The sequence below is a fragment of the Centruroides sculpturatus genome, unplaced genomic scaffold, assembly GCF_000671375.1.
Source record: "Centruroides sculpturatus isolate CEXI.00-Female unplaced genomic scaffold, Cexi_2.0 scaffold31, whole genome shotgun sequence".
NCBI classification, from domain to species: Eukaryota; Metazoa; Arthropoda; class Arachnida; order Scorpiones; family Buthidae; genus Centruroides; species Centruroides sculpturatus.
Window position 1 is genome coordinate 78,511 of NW_019384496.1, and position 27,445 is coordinate 105,955.

The 27,445-nt window shown below is 27.0% G+C and overlaps 1 protein-coding gene across 4 annotated transcripts in view; it reads left to right on the forward strand.

Moving 5' to 3' along the window:
* The first annotated feature begins 608 nt into the window (after positions 1-608).
* LOC111621934 (maestro heat-like repeat-containing protein family member 1) overlaps positions 609-27,445 on the forward strand; it is a 29,237-nt gene continuing 2,400 nt past the window's right edge. The window contains exons 1-26 of one of the 4 annotated variants that reach the window (XM_023364182.1): positions 609-761; positions 12,359-12,451; positions 12,523-12,601; positions 12,672-12,785; positions 12,868-12,941; positions 14,549-14,671; positions 15,308-15,412; positions 15,474-15,615; positions 16,499-16,681; positions 17,429-17,586; positions 17,658-17,777; positions 17,857-17,976; positions 19,587-19,739; positions 19,818-20,023; positions 20,407-20,641; positions 24,229-24,333; positions 24,412-24,547; positions 24,640-24,743; positions 24,819-24,971; positions 25,043-25,197; positions 25,264-25,429; positions 25,498-25,715; positions 25,799-25,936; positions 26,007-26,268; positions 26,427-26,453; positions 26,722-26,910. In XM_023364182.1, the coding sequence (XP_023219950.1) occupies positions 654-761; positions 12,359-12,451; positions 12,523-12,601; positions 12,672-12,785; positions 12,868-12,941; positions 14,549-14,671; positions 15,308-15,412; positions 15,474-15,615; positions 16,499-16,681; positions 17,429-17,586; positions 17,658-17,777; positions 17,857-17,976; positions 19,587-19,739; positions 19,818-20,023; positions 20,407-20,641; positions 24,229-24,333; positions 24,412-24,547; positions 24,640-24,743; positions 24,819-24,971; positions 25,043-25,197; positions 25,264-25,429; positions 25,498-25,715; positions 25,799-25,936; positions 26,007-26,268; positions 26,427-26,453; positions 26,722-26,910 (3,666 nt within the window). In that variant the 5' untranslated portion in view covers positions 609-653. The remainder of the gene's footprint in view (positions 762-12,358; positions 12,452-12,522; positions 12,602-12,671; positions 12,786-12,867; positions 12,942-14,548; positions 14,672-15,307; positions 15,413-15,473; positions 15,616-16,498; positions 16,682-17,428; positions 17,587-17,657; positions 17,778-17,856; positions 17,977-19,586; positions 19,740-19,817; positions 20,024-20,406; positions 20,642-24,228; positions 24,334-24,411; positions 24,548-24,639; positions 24,744-24,818; positions 24,972-25,042; positions 25,198-25,263; positions 25,430-25,497; positions 25,716-25,798; positions 25,937-26,006; positions 26,269-26,426; positions 26,454-26,721; positions 26,911-27,445) is intronic. The other 3 variants (XM_023364183.1, XM_023364184.1, XM_023364185.1) reach the window with 3 other exon arrangements.

Genomic DNA, 27,445 nt, shown 5'->3' on the forward strand with positions numbered 1-27,445 from the left:
CCGGTCGACCGCAAAGGTTTTGAAAGTAGCCTGCGAAGCTAAAGTTGAACAATTTGCTTTCACTTAAATTAATGTTTAAAAATCTTAATTCAATAATTTATTCTTACAATAATAGACTGTCTGTGCAACGTACCCATACTGTTTGTATTTATCCTGATGAAAAATGCAAATGAATGTTAACGCATGCGCATATAAAAATCCTAAAATTGTTTGCCCATATTCATAGTCGCCCACAGACTATATTTTATCAAAAAAGTAGCCTCTAAGGGATAAAAGTTTGGCCACACCTGCTATATAACTATAAATAAAGTAAATAGTTGTGAAGGCAAGTTAAGAAGTATTTTTAATTTTTATTATTCAAATTCACTTTTATGTGAAAATTGCATATGTGTAGATATTGTGATCATATTTCATTAAAATATTTTTACTTTAGTTTATGTTCTTTTATTTTAAAATATTAAAATAATCTCTTTTAACATGCAGTTAGCACATTTTCTGATAAACAAATATATTTTTGTCTTGTTTTACATACTTTCATTTAACATTAATACTTTATTTAATCACATTACATATAATTTTATTGATTATTATTTAATTTTATCATAAGCATTTTTCTTCAGGTAAGAGCTGAAGTTGTCAAAGCATTAGGTCATATGACACATCTTCTAGAGAGAGATAAATTGGAAGAACAGTTGCCTAAAGTTGTGCCTGGAATTCTTTCTCTATATAAAAGGCAACAGGAGTCATATTATACAACACAGGTATATGGTTAATTTTTATCCAATAATTAATAAACATTTTTTAAATAAAAATTTAATGGTAGAATCTTTTAGATATAATATACTAGTAGCTTGGGACGCCCCCCTAGTGGGCGTTTTTTACAAATTTCCATGAGGCACGGTTCCTTTGACTTTTTTGTTCCTATCAATATGCTCTACAGCTCTGTTAAAATCCGAATGGTAAGATTTACCCTCCGAATGAAGAGGTGGCAACCCCCCAAACCGTAGACCCCTGTACTAACAATAAAGTCAAAGGAACCATACCCCTACTCGCGACCCTTCGAGAGATATAAGCCCCTGAAATAATAAATTCCTATTACAAATATACTGAATTATTTATATTGTTATATTGACCAAATAATAATTTATTGGCCAAATGAATAATAAAAATTTATATTGTTAATTTAAATAAGAATTAAAATTGTTAATTTGAATGTTTGAAATATGACACATGATAGGGGCACCTCTAGTGTCTGTTATCAAATGGTTATGGGACAGACGGATAGATGGATACCCATTAAATGGATTATGTATATAGATTGGAAAATAGCAAATAATAAATTTCTAAACGTTTTTTAAATACAGATTTTTATTTTATAATTGTAAAATTCTTTTTGTAAATTACAGTAATTCTTCCATTTATATAATACTTCTTTTCTGATAGTCTTAAAAATAATAATTGCAGACCTCTGTATAAATATTTCATGCAATATACTTAATTCGTTTTAAAAAGTTTTAGTGCAGTTTACATAGTAAAAATCATGTCATAAAAAATGAACAAAGATTTTATTTTTACATATATCAACTTCCCGAAACTCAATGTATACATACTAAGCCAAACGACTGCCTTAATTAATCAGGCTATTACTATGCTATAATTAATAATTAGAAATTAAGCCAGCTCTTATCTAAATTATTATAATTATTAATTTAGATACGAGATGACACCTAATCTCTACCTCTAGTACCAAATTACTTAGCTTCTAATTATTAATTATAGCATAATTAGCCCAATTAATTATAGGGATCATTTTGTTTAGGTTCATTTGGGGATCATACTTTTACTTATATTTTTCCTATAAATTTATAAAATTAATTATAAAATAATTGTTTTCCTCTTACATATATTCTTATATGTATGAGAAAAAGTTTAATTTGTATAAATTAATATTCAAATATTTGTGAAAATTTAAAAAATTATTATTACTAATATGTATAAATGTTTCCATAAAAATTGAACTTTGTATTTTTCTTGAATTTGTGTAATTTTTATCATAAATAATACAGGAAAAAAATTACTGTTTGTTTTTAAAGGTTATGAAAATTGACTATAATAATTATAATTTCTGAATTATTTTTGAATTATGTTTTTGACAAACATTAACATAAAAGAATATTAAGCTATAAAATCTATTTTATCTTTTTAAATACAGGAAAACAGGACAAATTTATATTGTAATTAATTTAATACAGTAATGTATTGTATTATAGTATAAGTCTCTTGAATTGATCTCTTGAAAATTATATTTTATAGTTTTTTGTTTTATTATGAAATGAGTGAATAAAAGATCACATACCAGTATATCAATCTAAGTTGAATATGTTAAAATATAAACACTATATTTAATAATTATAAAACCACCCAAAAGTCACATGTAATTTGGCTAAAAATCATTGAAGTAAGGAATGAGCAATTATTTACAGTGAGATTGTCACAATGCCAAGCTGCAGTTTTTAATCATATTTTAAAATTTATTTAATTAATATAAAATATATGCTCGCCACCTCAAATTAGTAGTCTTGCCCCTGTACATCATACTTTTCCTTTAACAATAGGGTCATGACAGTCATCTATCTAACTCCTTTCAGGGAAAATTTTTGAATTGAAATAATGTGACTTCCAATGTTAATTAAAAGTTTGTATATAGTTAATTGGGCCTCCTGCCCCTAATCTTTCCATATCGGGTCTCCGCTTTCTTTTATCTAATTCCGTTCTCCAGGTTAAGGAAGGACAGATATACAGATGGATGACAGTCGGAATTTGTCTACAGGTTGACAATTAGGTCTACAATTTATCAAATTGCAGCCCAACAAGCACTGAACCTTGAAAAATAACGCTTTGTTTGTTGTATACAATAACCAAATAAAAATGTGCTTTAAAAATATAAATTTTTAAAGCACCCCCTATAACACTGTTACAAATGCATGAGCCATTCACAGCTCAGCACATATATTTGTAAAATCTAAGTGACTTGTACAACGTGAAATTCATATAAAATGGAATAATCAACAGTGTTATAGGGGGTCAACTGTATTTCAAAATCATATGACCACTAACTAGACTTAGTAGCTGGCCATTCCATTCATGTTTCATGTATTTCTTAGATTCCTGANTGAACAAATCAAAAGACGAGATAAGATTAACGAGAACATTTATTAGCTTACATACATCCGACTTGGATTTTACACAAATTGCGAAATTATACCCCGACTTATGCGAATTCAACTTACGCAGTTATCACTCGGTCCCACCTATCGCGTAAGTTCGGGTTATCACTGTATAATTATAAAGAATGCAATTATCAAATTTTTTCTATAAAAAAGAAAGATTTAGATGTTTAGATTTAGATTTACTTTTTCATTTTTGTTTTGTTTTAAATGAATTTTAAATTTGTTTAATCAGAAAATGTTAATTGTTCTATAGATTTTAATGTTAAAAAAATACATCATTATTATTTATCATTATATTTTATATAACAATAAATATTAATTCATCTGATAGTGATGCCAAGGAAGCATTACAGATTAAACTGAAATTTAAAAATCCTTCATAATCATTTATCAAATTTCATAATGATAAATGATAGCAATGGTGGATTACTAAATGTGCTGATTGCATGTACACGATGCCTCACAAGTACAGACTCTCAGTTTGGTAAACTCTAGACCAGTAATGGCAAACCTTTTTGAGTCCACTTGCCATACAGTAAACATACTTTTAAAATGTTTATGCATGCCAAAGTTTTAGACTTCAAATAACAATATTTAAAGAAATGAAATGAATATGCCTTAATTACGCATTTTATCACTCAAAACTGCAATGCACATAGATTCATCTTGTTTTGAACAAACTCATGATTTATTGGCAATCTTGGTTTGACAAGCACATTGATGTCACAGAAAAGCTAATGTATCTGATTTTTTGCTTATTATTGCATCATCAAATCAATCAATGACAAAATCAGAATCATGTGTTAGATCACATTGTTATCACTTCTGAGAGAAATTAATGCTCTTGCTTATTTTCACAAGTTAGAACAATTTGAAAGTCATGTTCTAGTACATTGTGTAAACACCTGAATCACTGACAAAACTTGCAGATAAATTTTTGGGTGAGACAAAATTATGATTATAGTCATATGGTGTAAACCAGTCTCAAAGATTGCTTCACATTGTATAGTTCACTAGACTGATCAGACAAATTCTATGTTACATTTCCATAGCAACCATTGTTGGTTGGTTGTCTAAAATTGCAGCCAACTTCATATACTGTGTCCCAAAAATTCTTAATTAATCTGTTACTGAATAAAATAATTTTTTATTTTTAAAGAACTAAAAATTAGATTTATTAAAATGAATATAGTAATTATTTTTTTTTATTACTGTTATTCTTATAATCATAATAAAATATAACAATTTGTCAATTAAACTATATAAACAGGCTGCAAACTTTAATGTGTATATATATATATATATATATATATGTATGTATGTATGTGTATATTTATATATATGTGTGTATATATATAATAAAAAACAAGCAATTATTTATTGTTACATTGTCATAATGCCAGCTTCAATTTTTAATTTATTTAATTTAAAATGTATGCTCTTCACCTCAAATGAATACTGTAGTGTCTTGTCCTTGTATGTAAATCATACTTTTCCATTAGCAATAGAATCGTGCCAGTCATCTATTAACCCTAGATAACTAAACTTAAATTTCAGTTACATTATAGCTATACATTCGTTGAGCAGACTATGCATTAAAAAACGTTAATATCAACAGAATTGTTTAATAAAAATAGGAACTTGTTACATGGCACAATAGTATGGATAAATAGGAACTAAATAAGGACAAAATATTTATGAAATAAGATTACACACAGTTGCTATATATGTTAACGTTATGAAGGCCGCGGAATGCATTTTTGCATTTCATGCAACAGTGTTTTGTCATTCGTCGAGCTTTCGATAGACATAAATAGCATATTTTATGCAGATTCGATGCAGAATGAGTAGGAGCTTCTACACTGGGCACATTACCTAGAATATCCTGTATTATGGTTCTTATATCATGCCTCAAATGCACTGTCTGTAACTTCTGTTGTAGCCGGGGCTCCATGAGTTTGTCTTCCATCTTCGTAAAGAAATCCCAAACGGGACATGGTTTTTTTTTTGTTTCTAATGTTATTAGAGACATAGATAGCATTGCTGTTTATTGCCAATAGGTTTAGCATATTATAAAACACACATAGTGGCCACCTTTTTGTTTTGACTCATATTTGAACACATTTGATCTACTGTGTCTACTGCATCCTTTGTACTATTATAAAAATGTATTATTTGTGGTTTTCCTGTATTTTCATTGATGTTAAGTTGATCATGAATTGTCGACAAAACATAAACAACTTTATTTGACTTGGCTTTGTACAAAACTAATGTCTTATTGCCGTCATTACAAAATATTGAAGTACCAATAGCGCATGATTTAGAATTTGATTTTTCAGGAATTTCTCTTTCATTATTTCTAAGAGTGCCAACTAAGGTCAAATTATAAGGTTACTTCAATAATTCATCTGCCAAAGATACAGATGTGAACCTGTTATCCATAGTAATGTTACAGTTTGTTCCATGTAAAATAGATGTTATTTCCTTTATGAAAAATGTAGCCAATATTTATTTCTGAGGATCAGTCCCTTTTCCCAAATAGGGAATGGCATTTATCACATACTAACTGTTTACATCTGCAGCCATAACAATGTACATAATGTACATGACTTTGCAACAAACTTACGTAGTAACTACACTTTCGTTGAGTGGACTATGGAATGGCCATAAGTCAATTTCTAATTGACATGTGAACACAATTACATCACACATAGCACTGTTTATTCAAATTATTAAGGTAGAAAAAGAATGACCGGCAGGAAGCGCGTGAAAGTTTCTGAATTTCACTTTCGGGCAGAGATGCGTCGTCGTGTGGACGAATGATTACTTATCTAGGGTTAATTGCTTTTGGGAAAATTTTTGAATTGACACAATGTGACTTCCAGTGCAAAATGGAAGTTCATATATATTTAATTGGGCCTCCTGCCCTTAAGGTTTCCATATCTGGTCTCATTCTCAAGATTAAGGAAAGACAGACTGACAGTCAACAATAGAAATTTATAGGTATATAATTTTTTTCAAATTGCTGCCCACTAAATCTATAATGTTACATGATAGATTCAGTTTAAAAACAAATTCAAATCAACACTAACAAGAATGTAGTAAGTTGCTAAGAAATCTATGGTGATTCTTGTCTTCATTTTTTGGGCTGCAATTTGAAAAAATTGTAGACCTATAAATTCACACTCTTGTCCATCTGTTCATCTATCTTTCTGTCTTTCCTTAATCTCGAGAATGGAGTTAGATACATGAAAGTCAAGAATGGATATAGAAAGCTCAGAGGCATGTGGCCCCAATTAACTATATATGAACTTCCAGTATAGACCGGAAGTCATATGATTTCAATTCAAAAATTTTTCCCAGAAAGGAGTTATATGCATGACTGGCATTACTGTTGTTGTCAGGAAATGTATGATGTAGAGGGACAAGACACTGGTAATTTGAGGTGGTGAACATATATTTTAAATTTAATAAATTAAAAATGTGATTTAAAATTGCAGCCCAGCATTGTGACAATTTCGCAATAAATAATTGTTCATTTAAAATTTGTTTTGCCCTTTGGGTGCTAAGAAGACTTTTGTTTCATGCCCACCATGGGTTCAGCCAGGTCTACAATAGAGACAGCTGGATTGTCATATCTGAGACATATTTTCCGTCAAAATTCAAAGGGAGTTGTTTGCCCAGATTTGTTCCTGTGTCCCAAAGTGCCACATTAGCCTCAGTCATTGATACTTGTCTAAAACAGTTTGTAACAAATAAATAATTTAATTCAGTAAAATTCACAACATAATAAAGCAAATCACTTTGTAACACCAGCAATACATTTGTACTATTTTTAAGAAAGATATCTGTCAAAAATGTTCAAAAAGCCTGAATTTGAATTTTTAACATAAAATCATAGTTTAAGTAAATCTGAATATGCTATCTTTTAAAGAAATGTTATAATTAATGATTTTAGTATTTGTTAGAAATATTTACTTTAATAAGAAAATATATAAATGAAATATAAGAGAATATGTTTTTCAGATATAATTATGTAATTAGTTTTTTTATGAGTATGTCTTAACTTTAATAATTTTATGCAGGAAATTGTAAATGAATGGCAAGGAGCAGCAAGTGGCATTATAGTTTCTTTAGGTCAACAATATCAGAATGAAGTAATGGAGTTTCTTCTAATGAAATTTCAGTTGGGTCCAACTCTTCCACATTTTTACATAATACAAACATTGGCAGATTTAGCTACAGCAAACGGTAATAGTTACTTGTTTCTTTTATAATTTTCCTTTTCATAAATATAAATTTTATCTTTTTACAAATAAATGAGAATAAGTTTAACAAATGATTAAAAATGCAATATTTTTCTTTTTAGTATTTGGTATGGTTCCATATTTAAAAGGCATATTAGGTGTGATGCTTCCTATGATGGGAATGGTTAAGTTAGAAAATACAAAATGGATTTTTGCTTATGGTAAAATTTTGAATAAAAATTTATATTACTGTTTTTAAAATTGTTTTATAAATTTTATGCTTTATTAATTATGGCATACTGTAAACTTTAGATACTAATCTTAGAATAAATTAAATTGAATATATAAAATTAGATATTAGATATTTAGTATAAAATTATAATAAAATAGTGTAATATTCTGTTACAGTTTAAAAATAAATGAAATAAATTACAATTACAATATGGAATAGTTTGTAATGTAATAAATACATGGTTTAGAAAACACAAGATAATATGTAAACATGGTTGTAATTAACTCTGTTTATTTTGTGTACATGTTATGTTAAATTAGATTTTTTTTTTATTTAATTTTATTAAATTAATTAAATTCTTTTTAGCTTTGTCTCATTTTTCTGAAGCTATTTTGGAATACTTAGCAAATATTGAAAAAGCACCAGATCCAACTGTTAAAAAGTCTGCATTTTCCACTGAAATTAGTAGTGCTTATGATGTATTATTTAATACATGGATTCAATCAAAAGAAGCCAAGGTATGCCTTCTATTAATAATAAACTTTATCAACAGAAAAATGATTTAAAGAGAGTATTATACTTTTATTTATCAGAATTTTCATTAAATGCAAATTATGTTCATTTAGTTTACAAAATTCACTTTTAATTCTTAGAAAATATAGTAGTTGATTTGATTAACATTAGTATTTTAATATATATAAATATATTTTATCTTCTCACAAAAGCTTCTTGAAGGTTTTTAAACTATATAACAGGGATGGCCAACACGTAGACCGCGGTCGACCAATTTACCGCAAAGGTTTTGAAAGTAGCCCGTGAAGCTAAAGTTGAACAATTTTCTTTCATTTAAATTAATGTTTAAAAATCTTAATTCAATAATTTATTCTTACAATAATAGACTGTCTGTGCAACGTACCCATACTGTTTGTATTTATCCTGATGAAAAATGCAAATGAATGTTAACGCATGCGCATATAAAAATCCTAAAATTGTTTGCCCATATTCATAGTCGCCCACAGACTATATTTTATCAAAAAAGTAGCCNGATAGGGGCACCTCTAGTGTCTGTTATCAAATGGTTATGGGACAGACGGATAGATGGATACCCATTAAATGGATTATGTATATAGATTGGAAAATAGCAAATAATAAATTTCTAAACGTTTTTTAAATACAGATTTTTATTTTATAATTGTAAAATTCTTTTTGTAAATTACAGTAATTCTTCCATTTATATAATACTTCTTTTCTGATAGTCTTAAAAATAATAATTGCAGACCTCTGTATAAATATTTCATGCAATATACTTAATTCGTTTTAAAAAGTTTTAGTGCAGTTTACATAGTAAAAATCATGTCATAAAAAATGAACAAAGATTTTATTTTTACATATATCAACTTCCCGAAACTCAATGTATACATACTAAGCCAAACGACTGCCTTAATTAATCAGGCTATTACTATGCTATAATTAATAATTAGAAATTAAGCCAGCTCTTATCTAAATTATTATAATTATTAATTTAGATACGAGATGACACCTAATCTCTACCTCTAGTACCAAATTACTTAGCTTCTAATTATTAATTATAGCATAATTAGCCCAATTAATTATAGGGATCATTTTGTTTAGGTTCATTTGGGGATCATACTTTTACTTATATTTTTCCTATAAATTTATAAAATTAATTATAAAATAATTGTTTTCCTCTTACATATATTCTTATATGTATGAGAAAAAGTTTAATTTGTATAAATTAATATTCAAATATTTGTGAAAATTTAAAAAATTATTATTACTAATATGTATAAATGTTTCCATAAAAATTGAACTTTGTATTTTTCTTGAATTTGTGTAATTTTTATCATAAATAATACAGGAAAAAAATTACTGTTTGTTTTTAAAGGTTATGAAAATTGACTATAATAATTATAATTTCTGAATTATTTTTGAATTATGTTTTTGACAAACATTAACATAAAAGAATATTAAGCTATAAAATCTATTTTATCTTTTTAAATACAGGAAAACAGGACAAATTTATATTGTAATTAATTTAATACAGTAATGTATTGTATTATAGTATAAGTCTCTTGAATTGATCTCTTGAAAATTATATTTTATAGTTTTTTGTTTTATTATGAAATGAGTGAATAAAAGATCACATACCAGTATATCAATCTAAGTTGAATATGTTAAAATATAAACACTATATTTAATAATTATAAAACCACCCAAAAGTCACATGTAATTTGGCTAAAAATCATTGAAGTAAGGAATGAGCAATTATTTACAGTGAGATTGTCACAATGCCAAGCTGCAGTTTTTAATCATATTTTAAAATTTATTTAATTAATATAAAATATATGCTCGCCACCTCAAATTAGTAGTCTTGCCCCTGTACATCATACTTTTCCTTTAACAATAGGGTCATGACAGTCATCTATCTAACTCCTTTCAGGGAAAATTTTTGAATTGAAATAATGTGACTTCCAATGTTAATTAAAAGTTTGTATATAGTTAATTGGGCCTCCTGCCCCTAATCTTTCCATATCGGGTCTCCGCTTTCTTTTATCTAATTCCGTTCTCCAGGTTAAGGAAGGACAGATATACAGATGGATGACAGTCGGAATTTGTCTACAGGTTGACAATTAGGTCTACAATTTATCAAATTGCAGCCCAACAAGCACTGAACCTTGAAAAATAACGCTTTGTTTGTTGTATACAATAACCAAATAAAAATGTGCTTTAAAAATATAAATTTTTAAAGCACCCCCTATAACACTGTTACAAATGCATGAGCCATTCACAGCTCAGCACATATATTTGTAAAATCTAAGTGACTTGTACAACGTGAAATTCATATAAAATGGAATAATCAACAGTGTTATAGGGGGTCAACTGTATTTCAAAATCATATGACCACTAACTAGACTTAGTAGCTGGCCATTCCATTCATGTTTCATGTATTTCTTAGATTCCTGAATCACAATAAAAATGCAATCTGATATTGAGTATAAAAGTCTCTATAACATTTGTGGATAAATTTCCTTTTATTTAGGAATTATTGCAGCTTTCAATTTAAATACTGTATTGTACTGTTTAACACTTTCATATATTGTCCTAAGATGCTCCAAACATTTTCCATTAGATTCAGATCAGGTGAGACAGCTGGCCATATCATCATGTGCACTTCATTATCCAAAAATCATTCCCAGATACTATGTACTGTGTGAACTGTTAATTATATTATTGCATAATAAAAACAACTGCCAATTTGATATGCACAGAGCAACAAATTGTTTTCCAAAAGCTTTCGTTAATCCACAGTTTCCATTTTTCCTGATTAAAAAAAATCATCATTTGTCTTACCACAATATCTGCAGCCAGCCCAAACAATGATAGATCTCCCCTTATAGCCTTTTCATAGAAGTATGGAAAATAATTCTGGTTTTTTGCAGATGGTTTGGATGGATGTGGATTGATGTGATAATGCATCAACTATCCAAACCATCTAAATTAAATTTTTTATCAATAAATATCACTTTCATATTTTTTCCAGAACATTATATTTTGCCAAGTTAAATTGATTTTTTAAATGCCTTTTTGTCATTTGCAGCTGTAGCTTTGATTTTCATACATTGCACATCCACTTCTTCTGGCAACTTTGGACAGTGTAGATTTAGACATAACAAGAAGCAGATTGCTACTTGTTCAAAAGAAATTTTTTACTTAGTCTTTTCAAAATCATCCGTTTCTCTTCAACCTGGGGATTTCTTTCCATAGTCATCACTCAAAAGAAAAAATTCACAATTGCGCCAAGATATTGATATAACATTTAGCAAATGATTTCATTGATCTACCAATATCTTTTCAATTTGTAATCTGGCCTCTTTCAAAGTCACTTAAAGTTTACCTTGACCAATCTTACAAACATGATTAACTGGAAGTTCCACAGTAAAAAAGTTACCTAGAAGGTTGTTTTCGTTGGAATAATTTCTGAAGCTTATGTAATAACAAGATAGTAATTCTGATTTTTATGAAATGGTCATATTATTTTGCAATACAAAATATCTGAGATAATAGGATAGATTTTTTTTATTTTGTTTGTTTTAATTAGCATTTGATTTTAATTAATAATAAAATATTGTAATCAAAAAGTTTATTTGAGCTTGACCTCTTTCTTTGCTGGTTTGTTTGAAAACTTGATAACACTTTCAGTCATATCATTATGAAAGGCACTGTACAAGTATATATAGCATTTGTAGATAAGAATCCAATAAAATAAAAATTGAAGATTTGTGTTTATATTTTAAATTTTTTTCAATAATCATATTTGTTCATGACTGTAATTATCCCTAATATAAGATACTTTATGTTGGCTTTATGGAATTTATTAATTTACGCTCTTCTGTAACTGCACAAATACAACTTATATCTCGAAACAAAAACCTTTAAAATGCAGCCTTTTTATTCATTTTTCCAAATGTTTTCAGCCATTTTGAAGGTTTTTGTTTTGAGGTATGAATTTATTAATTTAAGTTCTGATATTAATATTCCTAATAATTAATTTCAATTTCAACTCTAACACATCAATGAAGTTTTTTCTTTATTGTATTAATTGTGTGTATTTATTTTTAATATTTCAGGGTTTATGTATGATTTTAGATGCAGCTATTCAGAATGAAAGTACATCTTTAGAACTTCAGTTAGAAACTATTTTAAATTCTCTCTTTCCACAAGTAAGATAGATAATTTATTAATTAAAATTTATGAATTAGAATGAATTATTAAAAATTATTTTTCAATTTAGGCTTGTATTCTACCAGATTATTCTCAGCCAATTGGAGTAAAAAATCATAACGAAGTTCTGAGATGTTTTACAGTTTTAAGTTAGTTTGTTTAAATTTTTTCTTTAATTAATAATAACAAAATAATCTAATAAAATATATTAAAATTTAGCTTCAGCCTACAGCAGTAGGTTAATTAGTTTTCTTATGCAAAAACTTGAGAATTATAATGAGAAAGTAAGAATTGGAACTCTTGCTGTTTTAAAACATCTCATTAATTCTTGTGGTAAGTAGTTTGTTTTATTATAACTGAATGTTGTAATTTTATGAAAATTTTAATTATTTATTTCTGAAATTATTTTTTATAGATTCACAGTTATATGATAAAATGACAACTATAATCACTGGATTAAAATTAATCATATCAGATCCAAGTAATAAGGTATATTGCAAATATAATTTAATAATTATGAATATGAATTATCTAAACAATTTTTAAATTTTTCATTTTTAAATTAACAATTTAATCAACATTCACAACTTTAGCCTTAAGAATAGCAATTTTATAAATGGATCAATCAAAAGTTAGAATAGTAATAATGCCATTTTTTTTTATCTCATTTGACTTTTCGAACATATTGTGAGAATGCCAGGGAGAGAGACTGTGAGCCTCTACTCTGCTGACACTACATGAGAACAGCCTAGGAGATATGGAATAAAATGTCCAATCTCCTGACACCAAATGTGAAATCAGGGCAGTGAGACCTCTGATCACTTATCAGGATGAATAAAATTTAGAAAAGACAGAAAGATCAGTAAAATATCTACTTATAACATCAGGATCCTGACACCAGTTAGAATAGTTAGTCATGTTCAAACTCATGATTATTTTGGAAAGTTTTAATGTAAGTGGCCTAAAAGTAAGTAGGTAGGAGGGTGGGATTACATGGGGAAGACAATGTAGTTAGGGAAATTGACAACAAAGTAAAAAGTAATCAAATATATTTAAACGACTAAATTATAAAATCTATACATGAAATGATAACAAGTATAACAATAATCTATAGATTAATACTCAATGATTACAATAACCAATGATTAAAATATTATACATGGAGAGAATATCTATTCTATTCTCAAATGAGTTACAAAAGTCATTGTATGAGAGAGTTTACAAATAATTAAATCGTTGTCTGGTCCAGTACATAATGTGGAAGCGCTGTGATGATATGTAACATCTTGGAGACAGGAATGAAGACTTTCATAGACTTACACTTCTGCACTTGGTGAGAGCAAACTTAATCCAGGGCTAAAGGCTAACTATAGCCTGTGGCTAGAAGCATGATTGTACATGACTAAAAGTGTTCATTCAAGGCAAAGTCACCTTATATACAAAATGGATGGACCAATGAGAATTTATTGCATTCATTATAGTTTCTTAAAACTGGATATCTATAATCATTATAACACCAAAAATACCTTTAAAATCCAGTACAACATGATGTACACATGAACCTCAATGAAGTCACTATAATCAGCAATTCCCAGTATAATAACCACCTCAGAATACTAGAAACACTTAAAATACACAAATCTGAAGTTTAAGGCATATGCATAAATTTCAAAGAAGAGAAAGTCTATCATATGAATAGCATAGTTTTTACAATAATTCAGTGTAATCCAGTTAGTTTAATTTTGCAAACATACAGTTGTATCATTTTGAGTTTTTTGTCTATTTTTATTAATTTTTTCTTTCTTGTGTTTCTTAATAACAAATTTATATTAACATAATTACTGTCCTTTGTATAATTTTCTACACTTTATATGAAAGTTATATAATCGGTTTAAATTTTGTATCTTATTCTTCTAAGCATTCCATGGTTAGAACATTTTGATCTGAAGAAGAACCAATTAGGATCAAAATATATTTTACAGTATTTCTCATTATATATGTATATTTCTCATTGTTTGATTGAATGTACTGGTTTTGAAAGGTATTTTTGGTGTTATAGTGATTAAAATTTACTTTATAATTTTTTCAATTTTAAGGTAAAAAAAGTGATGGCTCAAGTAATTATGGCAATGGCTCATCGTGGATATTTAGAAATGGAAGGTGGAAAATATATGGTATTGTTTATTGTTAGACAGTGTGCTCTTCCAGAAGAACCTGCAGTAAGTGAAATTTATCTTTTAAATACAGTAAAGTCCTGATTAACTGAGACTATTTAACCAATTATCTAAACTGAATTATGGAAGAATACTTTGTCAAAAAAGACAATAGATTATAGCCTAGAACAGTTCATTTCTGACTAAATTTTCACTCGGTGATGCAGTATTTGAATAGCACTCTAGAAGTTTTACAAAGAATTTACTCTGGTAACTTCATAAGAAATACAAATTTTAAAAAAGATCAAAGAATTTTTAATTGTAATCATTGTAAAACTTTGATTTTATAATAATTTTGTCCATTACTTTATTGCATGAGTTTCATTACATATCAGAAAAATTTTATACAAATAACTGATTGCTTTTGCTTACTAAATAGATTTGGTTTTTTTATTGATCATATCAGTTCCATGCCATGCTTTTTACATTTATTTATTTAAGTATAATTTTATTTATGTTTCATCTATGTTATTAGGATGAGTTAAAAATGGAAATGCATTGTTGTGTCTTCAGATGTGAAAGATATATTTTGTGTTATCCAAGTTTCTGATTGTTCAGTTACCCTTGGTCTACATTATCTCAGATAATCAGGACTCTACTATATTAAAATTATATAGAAATTACAAATCACCCATTGAATAGGGTCGTAGACCAGCAGATCTAGATTATGTCAGCAATGAAGCACTTCGTGCAATGTGTGAAAATGTTATCCATCTTTTAACAACAACTGTAGAAAAGATGGAAAATGTGAGTTCTGTTTAATTATAAATTAAATTATGAAAAATCCATTTTAATAAAGTATTTACAGGTATTATGGCCAGATATGTTAGAATGTTTATTACAAGAAGAATTTACTGCAGCTGTTGCACCTGTCTGTAAAAGCTTAAGTTATCTTGTTGGCAAGAAAAGAGAATTAGGATCAAATTTTGATATTGATTATTCAAATAAAGGTAAGATCAAATTTTCATGTTGATAGTCAAAATTAGATTTTTTTTCATACCAGCTTATTTTATATTTTTACATAACAGCAACTGTTCTATAAACAAAAACATTTTAAATGGAACTGCATAAAAATAAACAAGAATTGAAAGATCTTTGTTCTAACATAAATATCCATTAACCCAATTTTTAGATTAATGCCAAATGATTGTCGATTTCTTCCAAGGCCAATTCTTTTCTTCTAGAACCATATAAGCTAATTAATATTTATTTAATTATAATTACTAAATTTATCAAGAGATGGCACCAAACTCCTACCTCTAGGCCAAATTACTTGACATTTAATTATTATAACCCAGTGTAATCCAGCAATGATTTGTCATTGATCTTTGTTCTATTGTATCTTAAACAGTATGAATAATAATAGATATTATGACAGTCATTAGAATTTTCTGTTGTATATAAGTACAAAATTACTATTTTAAATTTTGAATATTTAAAATGTTTAAAAGACCAGTATGACTTTTTCCAAAATATTGTTGCTTTACAAATATTTTAAGCCATTTAGTGATTGAGTTAAAAATCTCTTTTTCAAGATTAATTTAATTTTTTGCACTTTCTATGCAAAATGTTATAATTATTATTTTCTATAAAATTAAAACATACATACAGAGAACTTTTTTATATTTATTTTTGTTTTTTTACAAATTACCAAAATAACTACATATTTTAACATGTTATAACTGAAATTAATGTAAATTACATATTTTTAAATGCAAAGTTTTTTGAATAAATTCAAAAAACTTTTACTTTTACAAAAATTTGCCATTTAGCATTGTATGAAAATTAATATTTATTATTATTTTTTTTTTTTTCTTTTTCTTTATAATGAAGTAAATATCCCAAAACCATATGTGTTACTTGCAAGAATGATAGTGTTGCTAGGCTTGCCTTTTTCTGGAAGGAATCGTGGTCTTCCCCTTTTGAAATTAATGAAAGCCATTGTACCTCTTATTGATAAAAGTTTAATTGCTCTATGGGATAGTCAGATTCCAATAATGATTAAACAGTTAGAAGGTAAGATTTTTGATTGCATTTATTATAAAATTTTTAAACGTAAATTTGAAAATTAAGCTTTAATTAATATAATACTACAAGTAAAATAAAAACTTACAATACTGTATTTACACTTTAATATTTTCATTACATATTTTACTAAAAAATAATTTTTGAAGAAAGTTATAATAAAAAGTAATTTTGATAAAATTAAAATGTTTGATTTATTTTATAAAATTAAATTGAGAATAATTTTAAATACAGGTATGTTTTGCTTAATGACAGATTGTGTATACAAGAGTTATCATAAAAAGATAATGGAACTAAAAATTCACACCTAGCTCTATCTTTTCTGTTTATATATGTTTAGCTACATAAATGTGTGTTACAGTTGTGCTTCATATAGCCTAAACAAATGGTAAACTATACTATATAAGATATTTCTAAGTACACTCTATGGTGTTTGCTTATTGATGTATTTCTGGAACATATCCCTGTCATTAATGGCACATAACTGTATTAAATAAATGTAATAAAATTTAATTCTTACAGCTCTTATGAAAAACTAGTTGATAGAATATATAGAAATTCAATTTTTAATTTAAAAATTTAATTTATTAATAGTTTGAGTTAAATAAATAAAAAGAATTATTGTATTTTATATCTTTATTTTTTATAAAGCTAATTAAATAAGAATTGTTTGAATTTTTGATTAAAATTACAATTACTAAATAATGTATAAAATTATTATTTTTTAATGGAATTTAGAAATTGCTGACTCGTGGAATCAACAGATGTGGGAAGATCAATTAGTCGAATTTTTATTGAAATCTGTTGAAGAAGTGGATCGTGAAGATTGGACAACAAAACTTGGAAAATCTCTTTTGTCACAATTCTCTTTATATCCTAATCAACCAGATGATAAGGTAGATAATTTTCATATATTTATTAATTGTGAAAACTCAATTTTAAAAATGCAATCTGAAAATTTTTTTAGATTATTCTAATAAAGATGATTGGAGCTGTAATGAGGAAGATTAGTAATCGCCAGTTCATTAATAATGCCCTGGATGGAATTTTTGAAGCTGTTCAACATTCTAATCCAAAAGAAAGAACTGTTAGTTTGAAACTTTAAAAATAATTTATATTCTAAATCTATAAGTAAGTTTTTAAATTATCTTATTTTATTATTATAGGGATGTGCAGTAGCTGTTGGTTATTGTGCAGCAACTCACTTGGACGTTGTTCTTGTAAAATTAGAACAAGTTGCAAAAGGTGAACTTCGAAAAAGTTCTGGTCTTCTGGGCTTTATTAAGGTGATAAAAATTTCTATTTAATTGAATTTGTAAAAATCATTTAACTAAGTAGATATAAACAACAATTTAATTCTAGATTTATTTTTAAATTAAGGACATGTAGAATTACAAACTTGTATAGAAACTTCTTATTTCATACAAGAATAACATTCCAGAACATCTCACTCAGGCATATTATAAATAGTCATTAAACAATACAAGCATACAATTGAGACAGTAACTTTCACCTTCTAGCTAAGTTAATTCAATTAGAAAATAATCTAAACTAGACTAAGTGTAAAAGCTAAACAACTAAATTTGCACTTTCAGTAGTCAATTGACCAATAATGTTTAGCAAAACAAAATGAGAAAATGCTATGACACTGACCTCTCATGGCATTTTGAATATGGTTGCATGTATTATTTTAAATTTTTATAATTTAAGTATGCATAAATTAAGAAGTCACTCTATTTATATTTCATAGTATTTCCAGAAAATACTAAATTTTGCTATTAAAAATATCTTATTTCTATTAACAGTTTATATGTATTAACAATTTATTATACTTATTCAATAATTTATTCATTTTTTTTCCCAAAAATCATAACAAAAAGTTGGATGCCTGATTTATTTAAAACAGATTTGGTGAAACAATGCATGAAGCTAAGAGTACTTTTAGTTACTAAGCATTTTGCTTGCTTTGCTAGTCATAAATTTTGTTATTATCTGAATGACTTTGCTTAATCAAATGGCTGTCTATAGCTAATAGTTATAAACAATCTTATTAAATGTTTTTTAACTAATTTTATGAAAATGGGGAAATACAAAGTTAAATATACAACTGAGACTGACAGTACAAAATCTTTTGTACCTATATTACCTCTTAATTCAAACTGTCAATCAATTAGCAATCTTTTACCTTTGATTCAAATAAACAATGTAAGGAAGTCTTGTTTTCATTTAATTAGTAAGGTAATTCATTATAAAATACATTATCTGCAAATTATGGTAATGTTCCTTTCTCAGAGTTTACATATATTTTATTTTTTCTTCTTATTTTTATCTTTTAATATGTGGATTTGTAACTATTAAATGCTACAAAACAGCAAGAGTGGATGTTGCTAACTTCACCCAGCAACAAAGTCAGCAATGGTAACATTATTTCTTTGTTGTTAACCAATGAGATGTTTTCTTATTTAGCCTCTGAGTAATTGGGAGCATTCCCAGTATGACAATAAGGTGTTCTTACATGCATCTGAATTCCACTTCTGTGTAACTAGATATGAATGAAATGGTGTAAGTTGCTATACTAACATGTATACTGGTAACTGAATTACCTAGTTCTTTGAAGATTGTAGTAATTTGTTGCAATAAATTATCATGAGTATGCATTATTGTTTGTATATTTGCATTATATGTATAAAATAATATAAATTAAAATTTATGAGAACTTCAACTATATCTTTTTCATGAAACTTGTATACTTTCTTCAGTTTATTATATGTTAAAATTAATTATATCATTTTATGCTAAAGTAGTTGCAAAAGTATATTAAATTTATGCACATTTGATCCTTTCGTTAATATACTTACGAAAATTCAATAATTAATGATAAAAATATCTATTTCAGGATATTAAAGGCGATAGTGAACAAGAAAAAGTTAAAGCAACAGTTATTTTATGTTATGGATATGTTGCATTAAATGCCTCCTCTAATATTCTCACCACTCGAATCGAAACTCCAATATTAAGAAGCGTAGCTCAGTTTTATCAGTCATCAAAGGTATATATATTATACTAATTGTTAATATTGTAATTTTATTTTCTGTCAATATTTGTAATTTTGTGATGTTTTTTAAAGCAGGATGTATGTGTTAAACAAAGTATGCTTCAGACAATCAAGTTGATTGCTGAGGCCATTCATCCAAATCATTTAAAAGAACATTTCACATTCCGTTCAAGAGATGAAGTTTTAGCATTAATGAAAAATATTTTGAAAAATGAAGTTGCTTTACCTCTCACTTCAACCATTCGAGCCCAAGCTCTTGGTGCAGCTGCAAGTCTTGTGTATCCTTATTATTTATAGAATTTAATCTGTCTGTGATATCAATATATAAATTTATTCTTCACAGCAAGCCATTTTATTAAATATACAAGTGATATTGAGCTACATATAATTATGTATGTAAAATAATTGATTTTGTATGTGTGATTTATATGTAGATTAAAAACTATTTTGGATTAGTTGTAGACTTGTACCAGATATAAACAATTATAGCAAATGATATTAATTAAATGTTATAGAAAATACTCCAAACAAATTTTTTTTTGTCTAATAATACTGTCTAAAATTAATTTATATCTAAGAATCATATATACAATATTTTTATCAGCATTATTGGTAAGATGTTAAATTCTTTTATTATATTATTATTCTTAACTGACTTTAGCTCTCTTGATCCTCCTCTTACAGAACAAGATAAGTCTAGTTTAGTACAGACTGCATTGAATGCTGTTTATCCTCTACCTCGTGAAAATAGATTGTATAAAAATCATGAAGAAAACATAGAAGATATTGTGGAATATGATCATATGTTTAACAATGCATTTGAAAATTTAAATCAATTGCTGAAGCAATTGTTGTTGAAAGAAAAGACACCCGAAAATCTGCAGATTATTATGACGGTATCACATCTAATTAATGCTTATGATTTATTAATTTGACTTTAATTTATAGGAATAAATTGATGTAGATATAAAAATTTTAAAATAAGCTGTATATTTATTTATAAGAAATTACATACAGTAGTTTAAAACTTGACACCATGTTGTATGCAAAAACTAAAAACTGCCTCTTAAGGTAACCAACTTAAGTATCATAAAAGTGTTTTGTTAGCCCTCATCAGTTACAAGAAATACTTCTAGAACAGCTTTTAAAACCTTCATAGTTTTAAAATTGAATGAACATCATTACAAAATCAAATAATCTTTTTTTAAAAAATTTTGTTCAAAATTACAAGATTTTACAAAATATTTGCATATTTAAATTATTAAATAATTTTTAAAATATATAATAGCAAATTTTAACAATATTGTCTTGTATATTCATAAAAATCTAGCTAGTCTCCTTAATTAACATATTAATAATTCTTTTAAAATTTTATTGTATTTAAAACTGATTTCCAACAATCCCACAATTCTTTTGCATCATTGGTATTAATAACTTTGCATATTTTTCTATCTTATATATATAAATTTGTTATAAAACTCTTAGGAGGAAGTCCATATTACATTCTTGGAATTTCAGACTTATATCATTCCAATACATTGTTATCTCTTTTTCCACACTCATAATGTTAGTGATGTTACTATATTGCAGTTGGTTTAGTGACAGGTTTGTAATGTCTCTTGTTGCAGTGCTAAAGATCCTGAAGTGGAACCTATGTAAAAATAGTTTTCTTTATTTAATGACAGTCTTATCACATAAATTCCTGTACTTTATATTTTATCTAATTTGCATTTATCATTTTTAATTGCTCCCATTATCATAAGATTTCCTTTAATCCTTAATGACAATCCTGCTGGTTCGTCACTGATATGGAACAGCTAAAGATGCTATTGCTTTACCTTGACAATCAAAATTTTTTTATCTTTTACATTATCTTGCTGTGATTTACTAGTATCTTTAATTTAGATTGTGTGGGGTCCATGATTCTCTGCTATTTAATATGCCTAAATTCTTCATTTCTATGGTTAAATATTGAGGGATGTGATATTGCTCTATTTATTAGAGCTCTAAAATCAGATCAATTGATACTGCTGCTCACAAATTATTTCCAATGAATAAATGCATTTACTGCTAGCAATTTGTAGTAGCTTCTCATCTTTTTTATATATTTAAATCAAGAAAATGTATACTTTCATAACTCTCTTCTGTTAATTTGATTGTTAATCCTATTGAATTTTGATTAAAAGATTTTATTACTTACTGAACTTTACTTTCTCTTTTCCAAATAATTAATAAATTGTTTACATGTCATATTCTTATCTGGTCATGTAAGTAATATTTAACACTCCTGTCATTCATCAATTTAAGGACAATTTCAGCTATATCATCTGAAACTGGCAAACTCACTGGTACTCCCTCTTAGTCGTTATGTTTTCATTTTATAGAAAATAATTTTTAATATTATTTAGAAAGTTTGCAACTATTTAAATTTGCCTATGGTATGCTTTTGCTTATGCAAATGCATTCTCTCATCAGTAATATAGCTATTCTATTTTTATTGTCAGAACTAGATTTTAATAGTCCAGAACCATTAGCTTCTCACTTTTTTATAGAAATGGATTTTAATGCTTTAAGTGCCTAAGGAGCAGTTAATAGTATAGCTAGTTTTATATTGTATGTGTGATACTAATCTATGCAATTTCTTTTCTAGGCTTAGTGTATGGGCATATGATTTTTTACTATCAGCCTTAAAGACCCCTTTTTTTATTATTAATTTTAACAATACTGAATAATCTCAGCATTTCTATTTTTGAAGTGGATGTATTGTACATTTTGGGCATTGTGATAAACTATGGTTGGCAATTAGTTTGCATGCTTTCAATGCTGTCCATTTGTTCTTTATGGCTGATGATTGCTTCAGTAATGTGTAGATATTCCTCCATTTTTATCATATATGATTCTCTTCTAATGAATACTGGGATCTGTTTTAGAATATTATATTATTTTTTGTACATCATTCTCTTTCTGTTTATCCTGCATCATAATGTATATTATTCATGTATTATTGAAGAGTTTTATTCTGACCGTACTTGCTTCTTTCTTTGATAATTTTACACTCTCTGCTTCCATCTGTGCAATCATTGTCCTGTGCATTGTGATCTTCTTGCAATACAAATTTGTGACCATATTTAAGTGCCTTTTTTATCTTCATAGATTTTTATTTCTTCTTTCACATAGTATTTTGTATCTTTGTCTAAAGGTTTTCATTTGCTTTTTGTGGTCTGCTCATGTATAATCCAGTTTAGTTTTATAATAAATGTATTTCTTAGCTTTACTAGTAAATGTTCTAAAATTATATTAATATTATCTTCTACTGTCTTACAAAAGTTTGTTTTTGATATGGCATGTAGCTGAACCTCTTCTTTAGCATTTAGTTTGCTCCTAATACAAGAAATACTTTTTCTTTATCATAATTAGCATTCTTAAACATTTACTCATGAATAAGGGTTTTTAAAGACTTGCATCCTTTGGCACATTCATTAGTATATAGGCTCATAGGAAAAATTTTGTTCATTCTACATTGGTTTAAAAAAATATACTGTTCTTCAATCTTCAGTAGCTTATATGCAAATTTTCTTTGTTCTCTATCCTGCAATAAAGCATGGAAATCTACATAATTTAATCTAGAGTTTTATATAAAATAAAATAATTTGTTAGGAAGATACCAAAAATACTATCTTAAAAAGTTGTACGCAGACTGCCTATATAGGCTACTTACTTCAGCTGTGCAAGAATATAGCCAGATATGGTTCTATCATTTGATACAGTGGTTATGTATAAATATGGCTGTAACAAAATAAATATTCTTATTTCATCAATAGAGACAAAAGAGGAATATTTTTTGTTGTTGTTGCTGTTTGTTTTCTTTCTTTGTTATATTGAAGGATTTTATTTTCCTTAATAAATAAACACAGTTTCATTTTAAAACATTTATTTTCTTATACTGTATATATAATTGTTAATGTTGTGCTGTGTTTTGCACAAGTAAAGACACTTTCAGTTTAATACTCTAACAAACTTTACTTGTAAGTTATAGTAAAAAAAATAATACAAGGAGACTTAGCTCTACTTTCATGTAAACCTCTTGTCTTTTCAACTCTAGCACCAGTTATCAACAGCATCCCCTCGTGTTCACTCTGATTTTTGCTTACTAAATTAAATACTGTTTCTAACAATAATCACACTTTAAAATAGCTATAGTTTCTGTTATTATTTAAATCTCATAATTTGTATTAATTTCATATTTCTAATATAGTTGTTTGATAAATTTCTGAGGAAAAGATATATAAGGTATAAGAATAATGCATGCTTTATTTTCTAAAATATATTGAAATGAAAGAAATATGCATAGATTCTCATTTAGGGAGTCATTGTTTGTTAATTTCAAATAAATAAATGAAAATAGTCATTGGATCTCAAAAGATTATGAATTCATTTTATTAAATTGCCAAATTTTTCAGTTGTTTTTAAAAATATTTTTCAGTTATTAAATCCATGGATGATTTCAAAACATGATTTTGAAAGAGAAAGATGTATGCAGTCTATTTTTTTAATTCTTAAATCATATCATGAAGAAAAGGAAGATCTAGTAAGTTTAGATTTAATAAACTTATATTTCTAAATAATATAAAATGCCATTTTTACTTTAACATTTTTGAATTGTTAGATGTATAGACCTTTTTCTACACTTGGAGTTTGTTTGGGTCTTCTTATACCTCGTTGCACTGATCCTCAAGTAATCATTCGTCTTTTAGCATTAGACTGTATAAGTGCCTTATTACAAATTTCCAATGGAAGATATGGTAAGAGTAAATGCAATTTATTAATATATTTCATTTTATTATAATTATTTCTAAAATTTTAATTTGCATCATAAATATTTTTTATTTTATAGATACAACTGATGATAATAATGACCTTTCTTTAGACTTTCTGAAAGATCAAGTTGTAAATGATGCACCAGCTTCTCTTTTTTCTCTCACTAATGAATTAGCTAAGGTTTTCATCATTTTTTTTTAAATTAATTGATTGACATACAATGAAACTAAGCATGAGATTTTTCTTGTTATGCAGGTAGTTTCGTGTAGATTACCATCAGATCAAGTGTGCTCTTTCATTTATACTATTCTGGAAGGTCTGTGTGATCCTCATTCAAATAGTTCATCTGGAGCATCAGTTGTTCTGAATGGTGTAATGAAGTTAAGAGGAAGAGAAATTAGACCTGAAGTATTAGTTATTTGATTTTTTTAAATTAAATTAATATTATGTTACCTAACAGTTATTTTATTTTTTGCTAGATCCCACACATTTTAGAATGTTTACAAGTCAAATTAGGAAACATCACGTGTCCTCAAACTCGTACTGGAGCACTGAGAAGTATTCGTATACTTGCATCACATCATCTGTCTGCTATAATTGGAGCATTTTTAAATTCGCCTTTCCCATTTGATGAGTAAGTTTTATTTTTTTGTAAAATCTCATTATATATTCTGTTACTTTAAACATATATTTTTTATAGTCGAGTTATTGATAGTTGGAAGATTCTTGCTCAGGATAAAGAATTAGGAAAGAATATATTAGATTATTTATTAGAAATACTATCAGACAGTACTTTATACGAATTGCAACCAAATCCTCAGAACCATAAGATGATGATTCAAGTTGCAATGCAGCAACCTCTTGTGGTTAGTAAAATTAAAATAAGTTTATTTTTGAATTCTTAATGTGTGACTTGATTTAATTTATTTTATAGGCAGTTTGTGCTTTAAAAGAAATATTTAGAGTGCCTGAAATGGAGCATTGTGTGAAAGAACATTTTGATAAAATTTTCTCATTGCTCCTCCTCGCAATTGGTAGTTATATCAGTACTTATCCTCCAGTAATAACTAATGAAGATGGTAGGAAAGACAGTACTTTTAGCTTTGGAAAATTTTTCTCTGATAATAAAGGTGTAAAGTTGAATCCTATTAGGTAAGTGTTTTTTTGCTTGATTTTTGATTTAAGCAAAAACTTAATATTTAAATTAACATAATTCTTTTTTTATTACATAACAGATATATCACTGATACTTTTAAGGCATTTTTAATGTGTGCTAAACAAGAGAACATTGTATCTCATCTAACAGAAGGAGGCTATTGGGTAGTGATGCAAGATGAAAATAAATATCCTGAAGCTATTGCTGTTTTAGCAGAGTGAATATATGTATTTTCATGTTTTTTTAATTATTATTTCATTAAATTAATTGATTTCCATTATTTTTAGTGCACTATGTACTTACTCTCCAAGTCACATTCCTAAAATTGTTGCTAATTTGAATAGTGCATTAAATAGCATCTGTGAAACACAACGTATTGTAACAGTAGCATTGTTTGCTGAATTACTTTCCAAAGAATATCATGAGAAAAACACATTGACAGAACCTTTAATGAACAATCTGCTCGGCAGATTAGTGGACACTTCTCACATAGTCAGACGTTTATGCATTAGAGGTTTAGGATGTGTAAGCAGGTTAGAGAAGGATCAGGTATTGAATTTTAAGATTTATATTAACATTTATAATAATACTTTACATATTTTTAAATATTTATTTATAATAAAATGACATTATCTTTAATCAAATCGTAATTAATTAATTAAAGTATTTAAATAACAATGATCATCATTTCAAAAATTTTTCTGAAGCCATCATGTGAGGATGAATGGATAGGGGTAAGTTAAAATAGAGAGGATTCTTTTATGTCAGGCTTATTTGTTTATAAATGAAGCATGTTGTGGTTCCTATGGTTTCTTCTTAACATATCTGCTTTTGTCAATCATGTTGTGGTATCTCATTATTATTGCATGATATATATGGATATTGTTTTCTATGTGCTGTAAAATTGCAGAAATTTCAGTGGCAAAGTTATGTTGCACTTTTGAAGTGTGTTGAAAACAAGAAAATGTGGTTTTATTAAAAGTATTTAATTTTTAAATTCAGATACAGAGATATTCTACTACAGTATTATCAGCTATGATGGCTGGAATGGATGATAAAGATGATCCAGATAGTGATATTACTTTAGAAGCGATGAGTGGCTTATCATCTGTACTAGCACAAGTAGCTGAACAGGATGTCAGGGGAATATTAGTAAATATTGCCCTTCGTATTCGACCAATGTTTGATAAGGTATTATAATTTTTATTAAATATATTGTGTTTTGTCAATTTGAAAATAATTATTTATAAATTAGATTATATCTTAAAATTTATATGTTAAATTAATGCTTCAAATAATTTAAAACAGTGTTTCTCAAAGAAATTAATTTTATTTCTAATGGAGAAAAAGGTTAACTCTTTCTGTAGAGCATCTAATTAAAAGGTTAGGCCCAAATTCTAATATGTCTGAATATGATTTTTGTTTATTGGGGAAGTTATTTGCCTGAATTAAAGAAAAAAATCTCACTTTTTTGCATCATTTAGTCTAAATTTGCATTAATGAACTGATATAATTTTGAAATAATGGAAACATTAATAAGAAAACAAAACAAGGGTTATTCATAAATTATGTAATACTATTTTTATACTTTTCAACTATCATCACATCCCCTGTAACACTGTTATGTACTGTACAATAGATACACTCCAAAATTATATAATGCATATCCTTGATCAATTTCTTTAATTATCTAAGAAATAATACATAGCATGAGATACCGAAAGTT